Below are 18,828 nucleotides of genomic sequence, written 5' to 3'. Positions count from 1 at the left end.
GAAGGTCTGATAATTTAGAGAGAACTTTTTGTTTGAATACAGTTGCTAGTAAGCAGGAGTCAGTGTTCCAAAAAGAAGAATAGCAGGTATTTACCATTTGTTTTGTCCTGTTCATCATTGTTCCCTCTAAGCTACACATTCTTGAGCACGTAGTCGCTGTCACGCATCCATGCATGAGACTGTCTTTCACTCTTTTTTTTTTCTTATTGTCAAAGACGATGCACTAATGAAGTGTTTTTTTTTTTTTTTTCATAGTATTAATGCAGTAGTAGATCAGTAGAGTGTGACTTAAAAGTTTTTAAGCTTGACTCTGCGAAGACAAAAGCATACAATACATAGATTGGGGCAAGACAATCACAATGACGTTAAGAAACTTAAAGCCAGCAGAAGTTTTTAGTTGTTTAAGAATTAATTTATAACTAACAAACTGAGGTTAAGATTTGGATAAAAATCTACTCAAGTTATTTTTTTTTAATAATTTTGGACACTTACAAATGTATATTATGCAGTTTTTAAATTACCTTCCCTTGCCCAGGGTTGTCTGGGCCAAACCCACTTGCTTTTAAGAAGACATGATTTCTGCGGTTGCTTCCATAGCTTCAAGAGAATGTAGCTGCTCACTTCTTCAGATTTTTGTGAAACATATCTAAGTCGGGGTTTGATTGCTCACCATACTGTGTAAGTATGATAAGAACCTATTGGAAACAAATTTTTTACTTCTGTTATGACCACAGGTAAAAATAAATTGCATTGTTTATTTTCAAATTGAAATTATTCCAGAAATGAACCCTGTGATTGTACTACTCAAAATGATCTCTTGTGTTTAAGATTAAATACCACAGCCACTCCCTCCTTTTCATGATCCATAAATAAATTACCATCATCATCATCATCAAATTCCTGCCATGTACCCTCAAGGGGTGTACAGGATATGAGAGTACTACATGAAAAAATTACATCATTACTAACTTCCTATCTACAATTTTCCTCCAAATTTCAGATTTGTTCCAGTAGCTGACTTTTCGCTGTTCGCCCTGGTTCCCTGGCGAAAACAACGGGGGCCTTGTTTAACCGGGCGACGCCCCAGCCGGCATGAAATTTTGTCATGTTGTACCGTCATTTTTTATTTTGGTTTAACCAATAAGAATACAATTTGGTCGGCTAAATCCCCAATTGCCAGCCCATCCTCGTTCGTTCAGTATCAAAGTAGATACCCAACAGGTGCACCACGAGAAGGTGAGGATTGGACATTAGGTCAGAAGCCCTGGTCGGTTCTCCGCATTCCTTTAAAGGCTGTGTGGAGGTCTCCTCTCAGTTATACAGCTTTGACCCTTAAGCACCCTAAATAAATTACTTCTTTCTTATTATGTAGAAAGAACATTCCTGTTTTAGTGTTGGTATTTATGTTAACATGGTTTTACATATTACAGCATAATTGTCACTAGCATCATCATCTAATTCCTGCCATGTACCTTCAAGGGGGTGTACAGGATACGATAGTACTACATGAAAAAAATTACATCATTACTAACTTCCTATCTACAATTTTCCTCCAAATCAGTCTGTTACTTGTCAAGACTCCAGCATTATCAGATCTTATATTTCTATCGTCTAAGGCACTTTGTACCGTATCAATCCACCTATATCTTGGTCTCCCTCTGGGTCATGTTCCTGCCAACCTGGCAGAGAACACTTGTTTTGCTAATCTTTCTTCACCCATTCTGTTTAAGTGACCATACCACCTAAGATTAGCTCTGCTAACGCATTCCTGGATGTTGACAATGTCAAGTTCTTTCCTAATATCCTCGTTTTTTATATGATATTGCCATTGATGCCATCTGTTCACGCTTATAATCTTTCTCAGGACTCTCATATCTGCAGTCTCTAGTCTTTGGTCAAGTGTTTTACTTCTGACCCAGCTCTCAGATCCATAATTTAGTGTTCTGACTAATTTCTCTCTTATTCCATATGAATTTATTCAATTGACTTCCCACCATACCATCTTTGCTGATTCAGTTTTCTATTTCTATATTTAATTTACCATCTTCACTAAAAATCATGCCTAAGTACCTGAAATGTTTTACTTGTTCCATAGGTTCTCCATTCACAACACAGTTGACATTTTCAATGATTCTGCCTATTTTCATTGTCTTTGTCTTTTTATTGCTGACCTTCATACCATATCTATTACAACAGCTATTCAATTTAGTCAGAGAATCTTGCAGACTTGTAGCGGATTTATTTAGAAGTATAACATCATCCACATAAAGCAAAGAGCTGACATTAACATCTCCAAATTTGATATCATGTTTAATACCACTTTCCTTCATAATGTGATCCATATAGATAATGAATAACAGAGGGGATAATGTACATCCCTGTCTCACACCAGATTTAACATTAAACCATCTTCCTGTACTTCCTTCAATTCTAACTGCTGACTTACAACTCAAATAAAGACTAAGTATTGCTTGATATAATGCCCCATTGACACCATATAACTGCAGCATATTGAATAGCTTCTCTCTTGGCACCTTGTCATATGCCTTTTCCAAATCGACAAAACTTAAATACAGATCTTTGTTATATTCCCATGCTTTCTCGACTATTTGTCGTAAAGTGAAGATCTGATCCTGACAGCCTCTATTTGGCCTGAATCCAGCTTGTTCTTCACCAAGCTTTTCTTCCACAATTCTTCTCAACCGTTTCTCAAGTATACTTGCATAGATCCTGCCAGTAACACTCAGTAGGGATATACCTCTGTAATTCTCACATTCAGTTTTATTTCCCTTTTTATATATGGGTACTATGAGAGCTCTACTCCAATCGTCTGGAATTTGTCCCTCTGTCCAATCATTCTGAACTATGTAGTGCAGTGCAGCCACTGTAAGACTTTTATACCACCATACTTCAGCATTTCTGGTATAATATCATCTACTCCTGCTGCCTTTCTACATTTCAAGCCTCTGATGGCTTTTTCTACTTCAAGTATGGATATGTATTCCTGACTGCATGCCTGGTCAGTGTTTTTTACCACTGTGCTGTCATCACTGCTTGTTTCATTTAGCAGTTTTTCACAGTATTACTCCATACTTCAAGGATATCTTTTTCTCCCATTTTCATGTCACCTTTATCATCTCTAACTCCTTTTACAGCACTCTTTCCTCCATTCCTGAGCTTCTTCAACAACCTTCAGAATATTTTGCCACCTTCTTGATATTTATTTTCTATATTCTTGCCATAGTTCTCCCATGACTTTTGTTTAGCTAGTTTTACACAGTGTTTAGCATTTTTGCATTTGTCTCTGTATTCTCTAAGAGCACAAGCTGACTTATTTGCCAGGAACGTTTGATAGGCTTCCTTCTTTTCCTTCACTGCCTCTTTAACTTCCTGTGTCCACCATGGAGTTCTAATTTTTCTATCCTTGCAGATAACTTCACCACATGCCTCTCTGGCTGAATCAATGAGGGCTTTCTTCAAGGCTTGCCACTGAATCTCCAAGGTTTGATTCCTGTTCTCAAACTCTTTCATTTTTTCTTCAATAATCTTTGTGTATTTTAGTCTACAGTTCACATCTGAGAGCTGCTCAACTTTTATTCGCTTTAAAACTTTCTTATGTGTTATTCTTTTCAATATGAAATTCAATTTTATCCTGCTCAAGACTAAATAGTGATCACTTCCAATTTCATATCCTCTGTAGACTCTGGTGTCCTGCACCAGGGAGAAAACATCACTATCAACAATAACATAGTCAATGAGACTTTTCTCATTCCTTGCCTCTTCTCTCCATGTGAATTTGTGCACATTTTTATGTTGGAACATGGTGCTAGTAATAACCTGTCCATGTCCTGACCAGAAATCGAACAAATATTTGCCGTTATTATTAGCTTTGATCTTTTCTCCAACTTTTCCCAAAATATTTTTGTATGTCTCACAATCATTTCCTACTCTGTTATTTAGATCCCCAACAAGGACCAACTTTTCCTTTTTCATTGTGTCAGTTGCTTTTTCTAAAGCCTCAAAAAATTCCTCCACTTCTACCTTAGTAGAACCTTCTGTGGGATCATAGGCACAAATAAGTCTCATTGTCCAGTTCCCTATTCTCATATTTGCCCACATTACTCTACTTGAGACTGACTGCCATTCAAGAAGATTAGCCTCATATTTTGTGTTGAATACTATGGCTACGTCTTCTTTTCCTTGATTGTCATTGCCTGAATATAACATTTTGTATGTATTGCTCAGAAAGATCTTGCCAGTTTTTGTCTTTTTTGTTTCAGTCACACCTATTATGTCGACCTGGTACTTATCTAATTCCTCAGCTAGCTCCATTTCTTTGCCATTCAGCTTCTTATGTTGATAGTACCGATCTTTAAGTCTGGTGCTGTTGAGTTGGGGTGTGTTTTCAGATTTGTTCTGGTAGCTGACGTTTCGCTGTTCGCCCTGTTCCCTGGCAAAAACAACAGGGGCCTTGTTTAACCGGGCAACGCACCAGCCGGCATGAAATTTTGTCATGTTGTACCATCATTTTTATTTTGGTTTAGGAATACAATTTGGTTAAATTGTATTCCTAAAGGAATACAATAGGAATACAATTTGGTTAAATCCCAAATTGCCAGCCCATCCTCGTTCGTTTATTATCCAAGTAGATACCCAACAAGGTGCACCACGAGAAGGTGATGATTGGACATTAGGTCAGCAGCCCTGGTCGGTTCTCCGCATTCCTTTAAAGGCTATGCGGAGGTCTCCTCTCAGTTATACAGCTTTGACCCTTAAGCACTGGGAAAGTTGAAATGTAAAAACCTACAGATTACGTTTATAAAAATTATGTGTTACGTGATATGATTCTCTATAAAGCAAAATTTAAAAGTGCGAACCTTTGCGCAATCTGTGAAGTAACCTTCGAACTAAGATTATGAATAAAAAAGAAAACTTAATTCAGAACAGATTGAGGCTGTATTCATTTTTAGATTCGTATTTTCATGAATATATAAAATAATTGTTTGACAAAAATAATTATCTTCAATCAAGTTCTGGGAGAATTTTAAAATGTATTAGTGATTAAAATAATTAGCCAAAAAATTGATAGTGACATTGATCTTCCACAGTGATAGAATATAAAGTGAAGAAAGTACAAAAGGATTTCTTATTTTGCACTGGCATTAAAAACTATAATTATATGATAAAAACATGCAGCAAAATGAATATTACTCATAGGTATTTAGTCTGATATAACTTAGATTCCGGTTACCGAGCAAACGGCAAGCAACTGCGTTTCTTGCTGTAGGCAACTGAACATAGCTACTACATATGCCAAGTAATCTAGTTAAGTGTTCTTTTCAGCGTGAAAGATTATTGTCTCTTCTAATGGACATGACTGTGAAACTACACTTATCCATGTTCTTTCAGCAGGTGAACAGAATATTATCCAGGTTTGCTGGACGTGTATATAAGTCCAGTAAAGAAATGGTACGCTTACATATATGAATTTTATGGAATACAGGAGTTCCTGTTAGTTTTATATGTAGCAAAATCTGGTGCTCCAAAGTCTTAGCGATTGCCTAGGTTTGCCTAATGATAAAACTGGCCCTGTGTATGCACATTATACATGTGGTTTGTATGTGCTGCAGTGGTCTTTCAGACCACTGCCTTAGATCAACTGATGTGGGGCAGTGGTCTCACATCCGTTGATGAAATTCATCTCTCACCTAAAGATTATCTCAGACAATCATGTCCAAGTCAGGATTCAAGCCTGAGGTCTCTTGGTTGGACACCTTGGCCAGACAGGAAGTGATTAAAAAAAAAATAAAAAAAAAATGCTGGGTTAGAAACAATTCAGTGCTCATCATTCTTTGTAAGATAAGTGATTCCACCTGTTTGTTATAAACTAAAAATCTAGTTTTAGCAACTCTTGTTTGATCAATATACAGGTGCCTCATCAATTTTTAAAGCCTTCTCTTGAATATGTTTGCATAAATCTTTTGTGTAACAGTAAGTAGCTGAATTCCTTTAAATTTGATATCACTTTTATTTCCTTTTTCCATAAATTTATTGTATGTAAATGGCTTCAGTTTGGTTGCTGTGATCATGACTGACACCACTGTACATAAATGCTATTGCAAAATGAGCATTCATATGATTGTCTCAAATTCTTACAATCTATTTGAAACATTAAAAAGCTGAAAATAAATTTAGTCAGCAAGTTATATTAAAGACGACTGACTCATAAGTAAAAATTATGTATCAAATATTTTTGTCAATTAACTGTGAAATGACTAATTGGATATGTTACTTAAATAAAATAATATTCTTTGGAATTATGTTTACTGATTAATAATTATAATTATTTGTTTAGGTGGAGTGGGATTCGACATAAACTGTGGTGTAAGACTTCTGCGCACCAATTTAATGGAGAAGGATGTGTTACCTTTGAAAGAACAGTTAGCACAGAGTATGTTTGATCATATTCCTGTTGGTGTAGGATCAAAAGGCATTATTCCTATGAATGCTAGGTATTGAAAATATAAATACTTTTTTGCATATCTTTTGATATAAATTATCTCAACTAATTTTCTACCTGTGCCATCTTTTTGAAGTGTCGAAATATTAAGATGAAATGAAAATATTGAACTGTACAGCCAACTGTTGCTACAGAAATTATTATTGCAAATTTGTTATAACAAACTAAGAAGTTCTGACCAGTACTGTTTTAAAAGCATAGGTTGCTATGCTGCGAGTTGTGTTTAAAACAATGTAACACTAGTTATTATGTCATGTTGTTTTAAATATCGTAGTTTTATTCTTTGATTTTGATTCTAGTACTTGAATCAAAATGCTGGCCTAGTTGGCAAAGTGGATAGCATTTCTGCTCTCCAACCAATAGATTGTGGGTTCAAATCCCACCTTGGGCATGGAGGGCATGAATTTTTCTAAAATCCTGTTCCAGATGAGCTTGTAAAGCTCCTTGAGTAAGGCTTGTCTTAAATCAGAAAATAAAAAATGCTTAGAAAGCCCTAAGTGAACATTATAATCTAAGCAACATTGGCCATGGCAAAATTCTTTCAACTGAAGCCACACCACTCAAACTGATAGGATATATGAGCAATGCTTAACATATCAGCTGTGGTAGTGGTATGTAATGGTTTGGGGGAAAATATTTTTTGGAAGCAGAAACACATGGCACTGATCGCCTGTAGGTCTTGTGACCTTTCATGTGTGGATCAGATATAAGAAAAAATAAAACATGATGTATAATTCATTTGTAAGTGAACCATTTAACTTGCCCATTCAAACATTGAAGTTCAGTATGTGACATGAATTCTATAGCTGCCCAACCTTTTTATTCACGTAAAATAGTTATTTCTGTCTATATTGAACTATTAAATCATTAAGTAGAAAGTTATATATCACGTAAGTACTGTGTGTGTAGCTTATTTTGGATATTTGCTTTATACACTGCATTTCCTATCTGCTTGCTTTACATTGTACTCTTAATTGTAATAATTTATCATCTTTTACAAAGTTGCATTTTTGTAGATTTTCTTAAGATATATATATATATACCATTTCTGAACTATGTGACATTGGACATGTTATAAAAACATTTTTTGGCACAAGTAATAATAGCTAAAAGAGATTTACTCTTGCAAAATTAAAGTAATGATAACAATCCTCTCAATAAAAATAACCAGTGTAATTAATTATTCCTTAATTACTTGCAGTTAGCAAACTTCTAGCAGCAAATAACTAGAAGAACATCATTAGAATATGACGACAGGCAATTTCTTTGCTTTATACAGGAACATATTACAACCATGGAAACATGGTTTTGCATATGTCTTAGTTAGCAAACAAAATTCGTTTATTATATAAAAAAAAAGTAGTTGATAAATTTGATTTCATTGTTCAAGAAAGAAGCAAAAATTTATTTTCCGAATTATACTCTCAAGGAATATACCAGGGGAACATATTAGACAAACCAACATTTTCAATTATTACTTTATCAACATCTTCAACCCCCTTCCATTTCCTGCTATTCTCAGGTCTGATTTCATCTTTTACATTCAGATTTTCTAAAACACTTCTGTTAACTAATTTATATCTTTGTCTCCCACTGAGCCTTTTTCTTTTCATATTTGTTCAAAAATATATGCGGATTCTTCATGATTGGTGATTTTCTCCATTATGCTATCTCTTCAGGGGTGCCTAAGGGTCAAAGCTGTATAACTGAGAGGAGACCTCCACATAGCCTTTAAAGGAATGCGGAGAACCAACCAGGGCTTCTGACCTAATGTCCAATCCTCACCTTCTCGTGGTACACTATGTTGGGTATCTACCTGAACGAACAAGGATGAGCTGGCAATTTGGGATTTAGCTGACCAAATTGTATTCTTATTGGTTAAACCAAAATAAAAAATGATGATACGATATAACAAAATTTCATACCGGCTGGGGCGTCGCCAGGTTAAACAAGGTCCCCATTGTTTTCGCCAGGGAACCAGGGCGAACAGCGAAACGTCAGCTACTGGAATAAATCTGAAAACACATCCCAACTCAACATCACCAGAGTTAAAGATAGGTACTATCAAAATAAGAAGCCTGAATGGCAAAGAAATGGAGCTAGCTGAGGAATTAGATAAGTACCAGATCGACATAATAGGGGTGACTGAAACAAAAAAGACAAAAACTGGTGAGATCTTTCTGAGCAATAGATACAAAATGTTATATTCAGGCAATGACAATCAAGGAAAAGAAGGAGTAGCCATAGTATTCAACCAAAATACGAGGCTAATCTTCTTGAATGGCAGTCAGTCTCAAGTAGAGTAATGTGTGCAAATATGAGAATGGGGAACTGGACAATGTGACTTATTTGTGCCTATGGTCCCACAGAAGGTTCTACTAAGGTAGAAGTGGAGGAATTTTTTGAGGCTTTAGAAAAAGCACCTGACACAGTGAAAAAGGAAAAGTTGGTCCTTGTTGGGGATCTAAATAACAGAGTAGGAAATGATTGTGAGACATTCAAAAATATTTTGGGAAAAGTTGGAGAAAAGATCAAAGCTAATAATAATGGCAAATATTTGTTTGATTTCTGCTCAGGACATGGACTAGTTATTACTAACACCATGTTCCAACATAAAAATGTGCACAAATGCACATTTTTATGTTGGAACATGGAATAAGAAATAATAATGTTGGCAAGGAATAAGAAAAGTCTCATTGACTATGTTATTGTTGATAGTGATGTTTTCTCCCTGGTGCAGGACACCAGAGTCTACAGAGGATTTGAAATTGGAAGTGATCACTATTTAGTCTTGAGCAGGATAAAATTGAATTTCATATTGGAAAGAATAACACGTAAGAAAGTTTTAAAGCGAATAAAAGTTGAGCAGCTCTCAGATGTGAACTGTAGACTAAAATACACAAAGATTATTGAAGGAAAAATGAAAGAGTTTGAGAACAGGAACCAAACCTTGGAAATTCAGTGGCAAGCCTTGAAGAAAACCCTGATTGATTCAGCTAGAGAGGCATGTGGTGAAGTTATCTGCAAGAATAGAAAAATTAGAACTCCATGGTGGACACAGGAAGTTAAAGAGGCAGTGAAGGAAAAGAAGAAAACATATCAAAAGTGCTTGGCAAATAAGTCAGCTTGTGCTCTTAGAGAATACAGAGACAAATGTAAGAAAGCTAAACAGTGTGTAAAACTAGCTAAACAAAAGTCATGGCTGGACTTTGGCAAGAACATAGAAAATAAATATCAAGAAGGTGGCAAAATAATCTGGAGGTTGTTGATAAAGCTAAGAAATGGAGGAAAGAGTGCTGTAAAAGGAATTAGAGATGATAAAGGTGAAATGAAAACAGGAGAAAAAGATATCCTTGAAGTATGGAGTAATTACTTTGAAAATTTGCTAAATGAGACAAGCAGTGATGACAGCACAGTGATAAAAAAACACTGACCAGACATGCAGTCAGGAATACATATCCATACTTGAAGTAGAAAAGCCATCAAAGGCTTGAAATGTGGAAAGGCAGCAGGAGTAGATGATATTCAACCAGAAATGCTGAAGTATGGTGGTATAAAAGTCTTACAGTGGCTGCACTGCATAGTTCAGAATGCCTGGACAGAGGGACGAATTCCCGATGATTGGAGTAGAGCTCTCATAGTATCCATATATAAAAAGGGAAATAAAACTGAATGTGAGAATTACAGAGGTATATCCCTATTGAGTGTTCCTGTAAGATCTATGCAAGTATACTTGAGAAACGGTTAAAGGAATTGTGGAAGAAAAGCTCGGTGAAGAACAAGCTGGATTCAGGTCAAATAGAGGCTGTCAGAATCAGATCTTTACTTTACGACAAATAGTGGAGAAATCATGGGAATATAACAAAGATCTGTATTTAAGTTTTGTCGTTTTGATAAAGGCATACGACAAGGTGCCAAGAGAGAAGCTATTCAATTTGCTACAGTTATTTGGTGTCAATGAGGCATTATATCAAGCAATACTTAGTCTTTATTTGAGTTGTAAGTCAGCAGTTAGAATTGAAGGAAGTACAGAAGATGGTTTAATGTTAAATCTGGTGTGAGACAAGGATGTACATTATTCCCTCTTATTCATTATCTATATGGATCACATTATGAAGGAAAGTGGTATTAAACATGATATCAAAATTGGAGATATTAATGTCAGCTCTTTGCTTTATGCATAAGATGTTATACTTCTAAATAAATCTGCTACAAGTCTGCAAGATTCTCTGACTAAATTGAATAACTGTTGTAATAGATATGGTATGAAGGTCAGCAATAAAAAGACAAAGACAATGAAAATAGGCAGAATCATTGAAAATGTCAACTGTGTTGTGAATGGAGAACCTGTGGAACAAGTGAAACATTTCAGCTACTTAGGCACGATTTTTAGTGAAGATGGTAAACAACGCTGGTATGGTAGGAAGTCAATTGAATAAATTCATATGGAATAAGAGAGAAATTAGTCAGAACACTAAATTAGCTGTATACAAGACAGTGTTCAAACCAGTTTTAACTTATGGATCTGAGAACTGGGTCAGAAGTAAAACACTTGACCAAAGACTAGAGACTGCAGCATCCAGGGATGCATTAGCAGAGCTAATCTCAGGTGGTATGGTCACTTAAACAGAATGGGTGAGGAAAGATTAGCAAAACAAGTGTTCTCTGCTAGGTTGGCAGGAAAATGACCCAGAGGGAAACCGTTGTAGTCTTGATGAGTAACAGACTGATTTGGAGGAAAATTGTAGATAGGAAGTTAGTAATGATGTAAATTTTTCATGTAGTACTATCACATCCTGTACACCCCTTGAGGGTACATGACAGGAATTTGATGATGAAGCTATCTCTTCACTCTCCTAATACTTCTCAGACCTCATTTGTTACTTGTCTTCTCTCACATCTGTAGGCTAAAGTTTTGTTTGAACAATGTTCTTGTAAGCTGTTTGTTTAGTGTTTTTGTCTAATTTCTCTTCTGTATAAATTTATTCAGCTGGCTTATCACCATATGACCTTTCGTATTCTGTTATCTCTTTCCCTATTTAATTTGCGATCTTGACTAAAAATTGTGTCTAAATAGGTATAGTGTGTTATCTGTTCAGTTCTTTTCTCAGTAGTGAACCTATAGATATTTCCTGTCAAATTTCATCATTATTATTATTGCAGTAACATCCATGCAGTCATTTATCATGGGAGGCCCATTCTGTCAGCAACATGTATATCATATTGAACTTAAAATCATTTACACTACACTCCCTACATTCGCAATGCACTCCAGCGATACATTCCACTCACCAACAAATCTCCAATGTAAAAAAAAAAAAATCTTCTCTTCACACATTTCTTCACTACATCTTTATACAACTCCAGGGATGGCCTTGTTCTGAAATCTTACTGACCACTTTTTTTTATAATTCCTTCTGTATTAATTTGGTAGAATCCCTTAACTTGAAAATCTCTATCATATCTCCTTTTCTTTATATCCACCAAACTGTAATTCACATAACTAACACTTGACTTCTGATATCACTTTGGTCATCCATCTTGTATCCTCTAGTGTGTTCACATTACAATAAAAACTAGGCAACCAAATTTGAGCACAATAGTTCATGTGTATGGTTTTTTTTTTTTTATTTTTTTTTTTTTTATGTTGGGCCCATACACAGGAGTTAGTTGGTCAACCTATAGTACATTAGTACCGTGTATGGGTAGTGGGTTTGGAAAGGAGGAATTTGTTTACATTTGATTTGAATGACTTTAAATTGTATTCCTTGGGAAACACAGCAGGTAGGAGATTGTTCCATAGTGCAGCAGTTACAGGGATGAAAGAAGAGGAAAAGAAACTTGTTCTGTTTGTTTCTAGGTGTACTTAGTGGTGGAATTATTGATGTTATTTCAGATGAGCATTTCCCATGGAAATATTTGTAGAATATACATACTGCAGAGACTATACGTCTGTGTGAAAGTAGGGGGAGAGAGTTGGTAAGGTATCATTGATAAGTCTAATTGCTCTCCTCTGTATTAAGTCAAGCATTTTGAGAGAGCTTTCAGGGGCCCCATCCCATATGTGGGAACAGTATTCAATAGCTGGGCTGACTTGTGATTTGTATAATGTTAGTAGCTGTTCGGGGGTGAAGTAACGTCTTCAGCCAGAGAGAAATCCTAGTTTTTTTGAGGCTGAGGATGCAATGGTTTTGATACGAGGGTGATTCCAAGAAGTGAGATCTCAGACTGGAAATTTGGGTATCGTCAAAAAGGATACTGGGGAAAAATGGTTCTTTTTTATGGGAAATAGTACAGAACTGGGTTTTATTGGCGTTGAAATTTATGAGGTTATCCTAACTCCATTGTAGGATGGCTCGGAGATTGGAGTTGAGGGTGGTGGTGTTGGTTGATGTTCTGTAGGTTGAGGTGAGGTGAGTTGTGAATGGTAAGGCTTATCAAATGCCTTACCCTATATAAGGCATTGATCTGACCAATGGCTTATGTAGAGGCACCACCACCTCTTTATCCCTACTTGTGAATGTACTTTTTATCATAGCAACAGTATGATGTGCAGTATTTGCAACACTTGCAAGTTTTTGGGATGATGGTGGACAGTGAACTTTGTTCATTGCCTACCATCATCCCAAAATCCTGAATCTCAACTACTTCCTGAAGCACAATATGTAGCCTTACATTTCTGCACCCCTAAAAGTGTAGCAGCTTGCATTTATTAATATTAAAGCTGCAATCCCACTCATCTGTTCAAGATAAAAGTATTCATATCTTTTCCTGTAGAGAATTAACATCAGCAATATTCTTGATAATTCAACCTAACTTTGTATTATCAGTAAACATTTGAAAATCCTCAGTCAATCCACATGAAATATCATTAACAAATAAGTTAACAGTAGGGACCCAAGAACAGTATAGGTGACCAATGGCATGCCTCAGGAAGAATCCTGAGGCATGCCATTGGTCACCTTCCTTTTCTGAGAAGCTCCTTCACCATACACAACTTGCCAATATCTTTTAGACAGCTAATCTTTAATCTTCTAATCAATCTGTTATTCAATCTCATCATCTGCAAGTTATACACCAATCTATGTGTGTCACATAGTAATCTGTTGAATGCATTTGCGAAGTCCAAGAAAATCACTATATGAATCTCCCTTATCCAACACATTCATCACTTTATCATAAAATGTAAGCAGATGTTAAAACAAGATCTTCTCTTCACAAGCCCATGCTCATCATCATATAGAATCCCATGTCAATCGATCCAATCCTGTATTCTATTCCTAATGAGTTTCTCCAACACTTTGATTGCAACTGCAGATATACAGACCAGTCTATAATTGAAACTTATGTCATAGAACCATGCTTCGGAAGTGGTATTTGTCTTCTTTCCACTCTTAGGAACCCCCTCCCCCAGTGGAAGACTTTCATTAAATAACTCGATCAGTGCATAGTAAAGAATATGAACTGCAGGCCAGAAAGGTAACAAGCATGGTTAAAAAACTAAAAGCAGACCCTGAGAGGAGACTGGACAGTCAGGTCAAAGATAATCCAAGAGAATTTTTCTGCTATGTGACAAGGAAGAGAAAAAATAATTATGACAGGATGACACTGGTAGGTAGCCGAGTAGCAGAGTATCTTTTGATATTCATTAATTTATTTATTTATTAATATGTGGTGATATTGTTATATATTCCCACAGCCTTAACAACTAACCCAAGCTACACTTGATACACCTGATTCTTGCGTCTTTAATTCTAATACTTACCTCCCTTGTATATTTTTTGCAGCATCATTCACAACAGTGTGATGTACACTGATGTGTTCATTAAAAATTCCATTATATGTTTTCCAGTGGTTACTCTGCTTCCCCTAACTACCTACCATCCTGTCATAATTATTTTTTCTCTTCCTTGTCACATAGTAGAAAAATTAAGATAAAGAAAGTCGAAAACAGGAAATTCTAAGGTTTGAAATACTGACATTTTATATCAGAGAATACAAATTTCACCTTTGAGACAAAGAGTAATTGGAAGACTGAAATAAGTGGTACTTGAGCTGAAATTTGAGTTTCTGTTAGTAAAAATAGAGATGAATAAGGCTGCTTAATTCTAAAATGAATCTGGAAAATGTAGGTTTACTTTTTTCTGTGTAATCTTTTTCTTGAGTTTTCATCGTTTTTTTTTAAGATGGGTTGAATTTGGAAGAGACAGAGAATATGCAGTAAATTATTTAAGCTTAGTAAAGATGCTTTACTAAACCATCATCGAGGAGAATTTCACCCAACTGCAAGTTGTCAGCAGTGCCCTCCCCCCACTTATCATTATTTGGATTCCTTCCAGGCACACCTGGTAGTAGAATAGCTTTAGCAAGAGCATTCACTATTTGATCCAGTAGCTTCTAAAACATTATGTTCAGTACAATATTACCTTACCTATCCTCTTCGCTCCCTGCGGAGCATAGGGCCTAAACCATTAACTTCCATCTGACTCTATTCAATGCTTCTTTTTTGATCTCTTTCCAGGAATGTCCCAGCTGCCTTACCTCTGTTTCTAGTTCTCTTCTCCATGTTATCCTGGGTCTACCTCTTTTCCTCTTGCCTTGGGGATTCCATTCTGGTGCAATTTTTGCTATTTCTTTATCTGGGTTCCTGATTGTGTGACCTATCCAGTTCCATTTTCTTTTAGTGATTTCATTTCTAATGCTGATTTGACCTGTTTTCTCTCCCAAAGTTTTATGTTTGTTATTTTATTTGGCCAGTATATTCCTAGTATCTTCCTCAAGCATTTGTTTATGTAGACCTGTATTTTATTTATGTTTTCCTTTGTTAGTGACCATGTCTCAGCTCCGTATAGTAAAACTGGTTTAACAATAGTGTTGAAGAGCCTAATTTTGGTTTTTAATTTTATTTCTTTGGACCCCCAAATTTTCTTCATCATACTGAATGCAATCTGTGCTTTCTGGATTCTATTTTGTATGTCCTGTTTGGTTCCTCCTTGTGTGCTGATCACTGATCCCAGGTAGATAAGCATTATCTACCTGTTCCAGTGTTTTCCCTAGTATTTCAAAGACTAATTATTGTTTGGATTTTATCTTCATTACTTTAGTCTTGTTATGATTTATTTTCAATCCACATTTATTTGCTTCCTGGTTTAAAGTATCTATTTTCTTTTGGAGGTGTTGATGTTTTTGTGCCAAAAGGCATATATCGTCTGCAAAATCCAGGTCATTGATTTTATTTGACCATCCCCATTGAATGCCAATTCTTTCTTCAGATGTTTTCCTCATCACCCAATCAATAACAATCAGAAAGATGATCAGGGATAGTTATACATCCTTGTCTTACTCCTGTGTTTGTTGCAAATGGTTCTGATAGTTTGCCATTATTTATTATTTGGATTTTGGATTTTTCATGAGTTTTCTTTGTTATATTATGATTTTCTGAGGAATTCCGTAGTGCTTCATTAACTTCCATATAGTCTTTCTATCTATGCTATCAAATGCACATTCAAAGTCGATGAATCCCAAATATAGGCTACTCTGCCACTCTATTGATTCAACAATTATTCTTAGTGCTATTATCTGATCAATAGAAGATCTATTTGGCCTGAACCCAGCCTGTTCTTTCCTCAGTTTAGTTTCAATTTCTTGTTTCATTCTTTCTAGCAAATTTCTAGTAAATACTTTACTTACAACATTTAGAAGTGAAATCCCTCTGCAATTTTTGCAAAGTGTTATATCTCCCTTTTTTGGCAGTTTCACCAGGAGTCCTATATTCTAGTCTTCTGGCCATTCCTCCTTTTCTCATATTTGATTAAATAGCAGATGTAGCATTTCAACAGTAGTATTTATATCTGCTTTAAGTAGTTCAGTATATTGTCACTTCCCAGCTGCTTTATTGTTTTTTGTTTTCTTTACTGCCTGAGTTATTTCTAGTTTAGTTATAGTTCCTGTATTTATTTTAAGTATTTCTTCTTCTGGTATTTCTTGTTCTAGGTTTTCTATTTCTCCATTTAAAATGTTCTATCCATCTTTTTTCTATGTCTGCTTCATTTGTGAGTAACTTTCCTTATTTATTTTTTACAGGCCCTTCTCTTTTAAAACTCTTCCCAGCTAACTTTCTTGTTATCTCAAACAACCTCTTTGGGTCAAATTTATTTGCTGCTTCTTCAGCCTCTTTACACATTTCCTCCAGGAAAATGCTTCTATCTTTCTTTGCACTTTTTTTTACCTGTCCGTTTTTAAGCCTGTATCTTTCATTTATCCTATTTCTTTTGTTTTCTTCTGTACTTTGCAGAAGTGTGTTCCATAAAGCTTTCCTTTCTTCACATAATTTGATGGTTTCTTCAGAGATCCATTGTTTGCGATTCCTACGCTGCCTTCCCAGAACTTCTTTGGCAGTACTATTAAATATATTCTTTATTTTTTCTCAGTTCTCTTCAATGTCTATTTCCTTATGTTGTTCTACAAGGTTTCCATATTTATTCCTTAATGTTACTTTATATTTGCCTTTTATACCCTTGTTTTTCAGTTTGGATATATTGTATTTAATTCTTTGGTTCTTGCCTTTAAATATTTTTCGTAGTTTCATTTTTATTTTTGCAATCAATAATAAGTGGTCTGTAAAGGCATCTGTGCCGCTCCAAACTCTTACATCCATCAAAGAGGTTTTCCAAGGTCTGTTTATTAAAATATGGTCTATTTGGTTTTTGGACTACTTATCTGGTGATATCCAAGTCTGTTTTTGGATGTCTTTATGTTTAAATAAGGTTCCTCGTATGATCATATCATTGAAAGTGCAAAAGTCTTTTAGGATTTCCCCATTTTCGTCATAGTTTCCTAAACCTTCTTTTCCCATTATTCGTATCCCATGTTACTATCTCCTACTTTTGCATTCATGTCACCTATAATTAAAAGCATATTTTACTTTTTACTTTATCTACTTCTTTTTGCAGCATGTCATAGAAGTCTTCTTTCTCTTTTGTTTTTGCATTGTTTGTTGGTCCATATATGTTTATTATAGTCACATTTCTGTATTTAGTTTTAAATCTAGCTTTGATTCTTTCAGAAACTGGTTTCCATTCAATTAGTGCTCTTCTAGCATCTGTTGTTAGCATGAAAGCTACACCTTTGCTATGTGTATCGTCTTCGTTCTGGTTTCCAGAATATAAAATGCATTTGTTTGTTGTTAGTTGGATTTCTCTGCTACCATTCCATCTTGTCTCGTTTAGACCTAGTATTTCTATTTTGTATCTGTTCATTTCTGTGGTTGTAAGTTAGCTTTTCCATTTTCGTACCAAGTCATAATATTCCAGCATCCAATTTTGGTTAAACGTTTTGGGCTAAAGAGGTTTTTCCTTGGAGTTTGTTGCCTGTCAGCTTCCCCAATGGGACTTTCACTGGTTTGCTTCATTTTTCCCAGTACTTCTCCCTCTTGGTTTTGTGTCAGTTTTCCAACAATGGTTGAGGTTTCTGTAGCAATATGTTTTTTCATATTATGGTTGCTAGCCACAAGTACAACCCTCCTCCTTTCTCATCTGGGCTTGGGACCGGCAATGGCAGAGTTTCAGTACAATATACTAGAACATAATTGGTTCCAACATATTAAACTGAATTCTGATTAGGTTAATGATGTATTGCGAACAATTTCAGAATGGTTCCAGGCCAATGAAACATGACTTATACAAGTCATTTCTTGTATACATCATGAAATGAAGTATACAAGAAATGACTTGTATACTTAATGTTTCATTGGCTATCAGAGATAAGATCTCAATCCATTTGAGCAGTCCAATCTGATGCAACTTAGGGTGCAATCCAGTTCCTTACCAACAAGTAAGGTATATGGGATTTTTGCCTTCCAATAATGCACAGCATTATACATGATTGAAAGGATGTGTGCTTTTCAGTATGGAATACTAAGGCAAGTAATGTGAAGTCATTAGCCTCTGTATGCAAGTAGCCTAGTCATGAAGATACTTCACTTTGTATGCTTATACTCTGATAAAGAATTAAACAAGAATATAATTTCTTGGCAAGTTTAATTTAGTACAGTTCTTATGAGAAAGATCCATTTAAACTTAAACAAAACTTAAGGATAGAAAATGGTAAATGGATATTTATTGTTCAGTAACATTTGTGAGAATCACTTTCTCATAAATCACTGTAAGAATGTAAGAAGCACCCAATATTGCTTATGTCAGTGTCTGATATCTTTAATTTTCCAAATTTTTGCTTGATATTTTTGCCAAAAGTAAGTCTGACTTTGAAATAAGATTGAAATTTCATACTTTTAGTATGTATTTTTTTTT

General features: G+C 35.3%; 1 protein-coding gene across 1 annotated transcript in view; it reads left to right on the top strand.

Annotated features, from left to right (window-relative positions):
* RtcB (RtcB RNA ligase) overlaps positions 1-18,828 on the top strand; it is a 129,107-nt gene that overhangs the window by 39,585 nt on the left and 70,694 nt on the right. Inside the window, exon 5 of the mRNA XM_090404080.1 lies at positions 6,356-6,512. Within this exon, the coding sequence (XP_090260206.1) occupies positions 6,356-6,512 (157 nt within the window). The remainder of the gene's footprint in view (positions 1-6,355; positions 6,513-18,828) is intronic.

Source organism: Typopeltis vanoorti, chromosome 2 (genome assembly GCF_054136105.1).
Source record: "Typopeltis vanoorti isolate ZY-2024b chromosome 2, IOZ_Tvanoo_1.0, whole genome shotgun sequence".
Classification (NCBI taxonomy): domain Eukaryota; kingdom Metazoa; phylum Arthropoda; class Arachnida; order Uropygi; family Thelyphonidae; genus Typopeltis; species Typopeltis vanoorti.
This window is presented reverse-complemented; position numbering and strand designations above follow the sequence as displayed.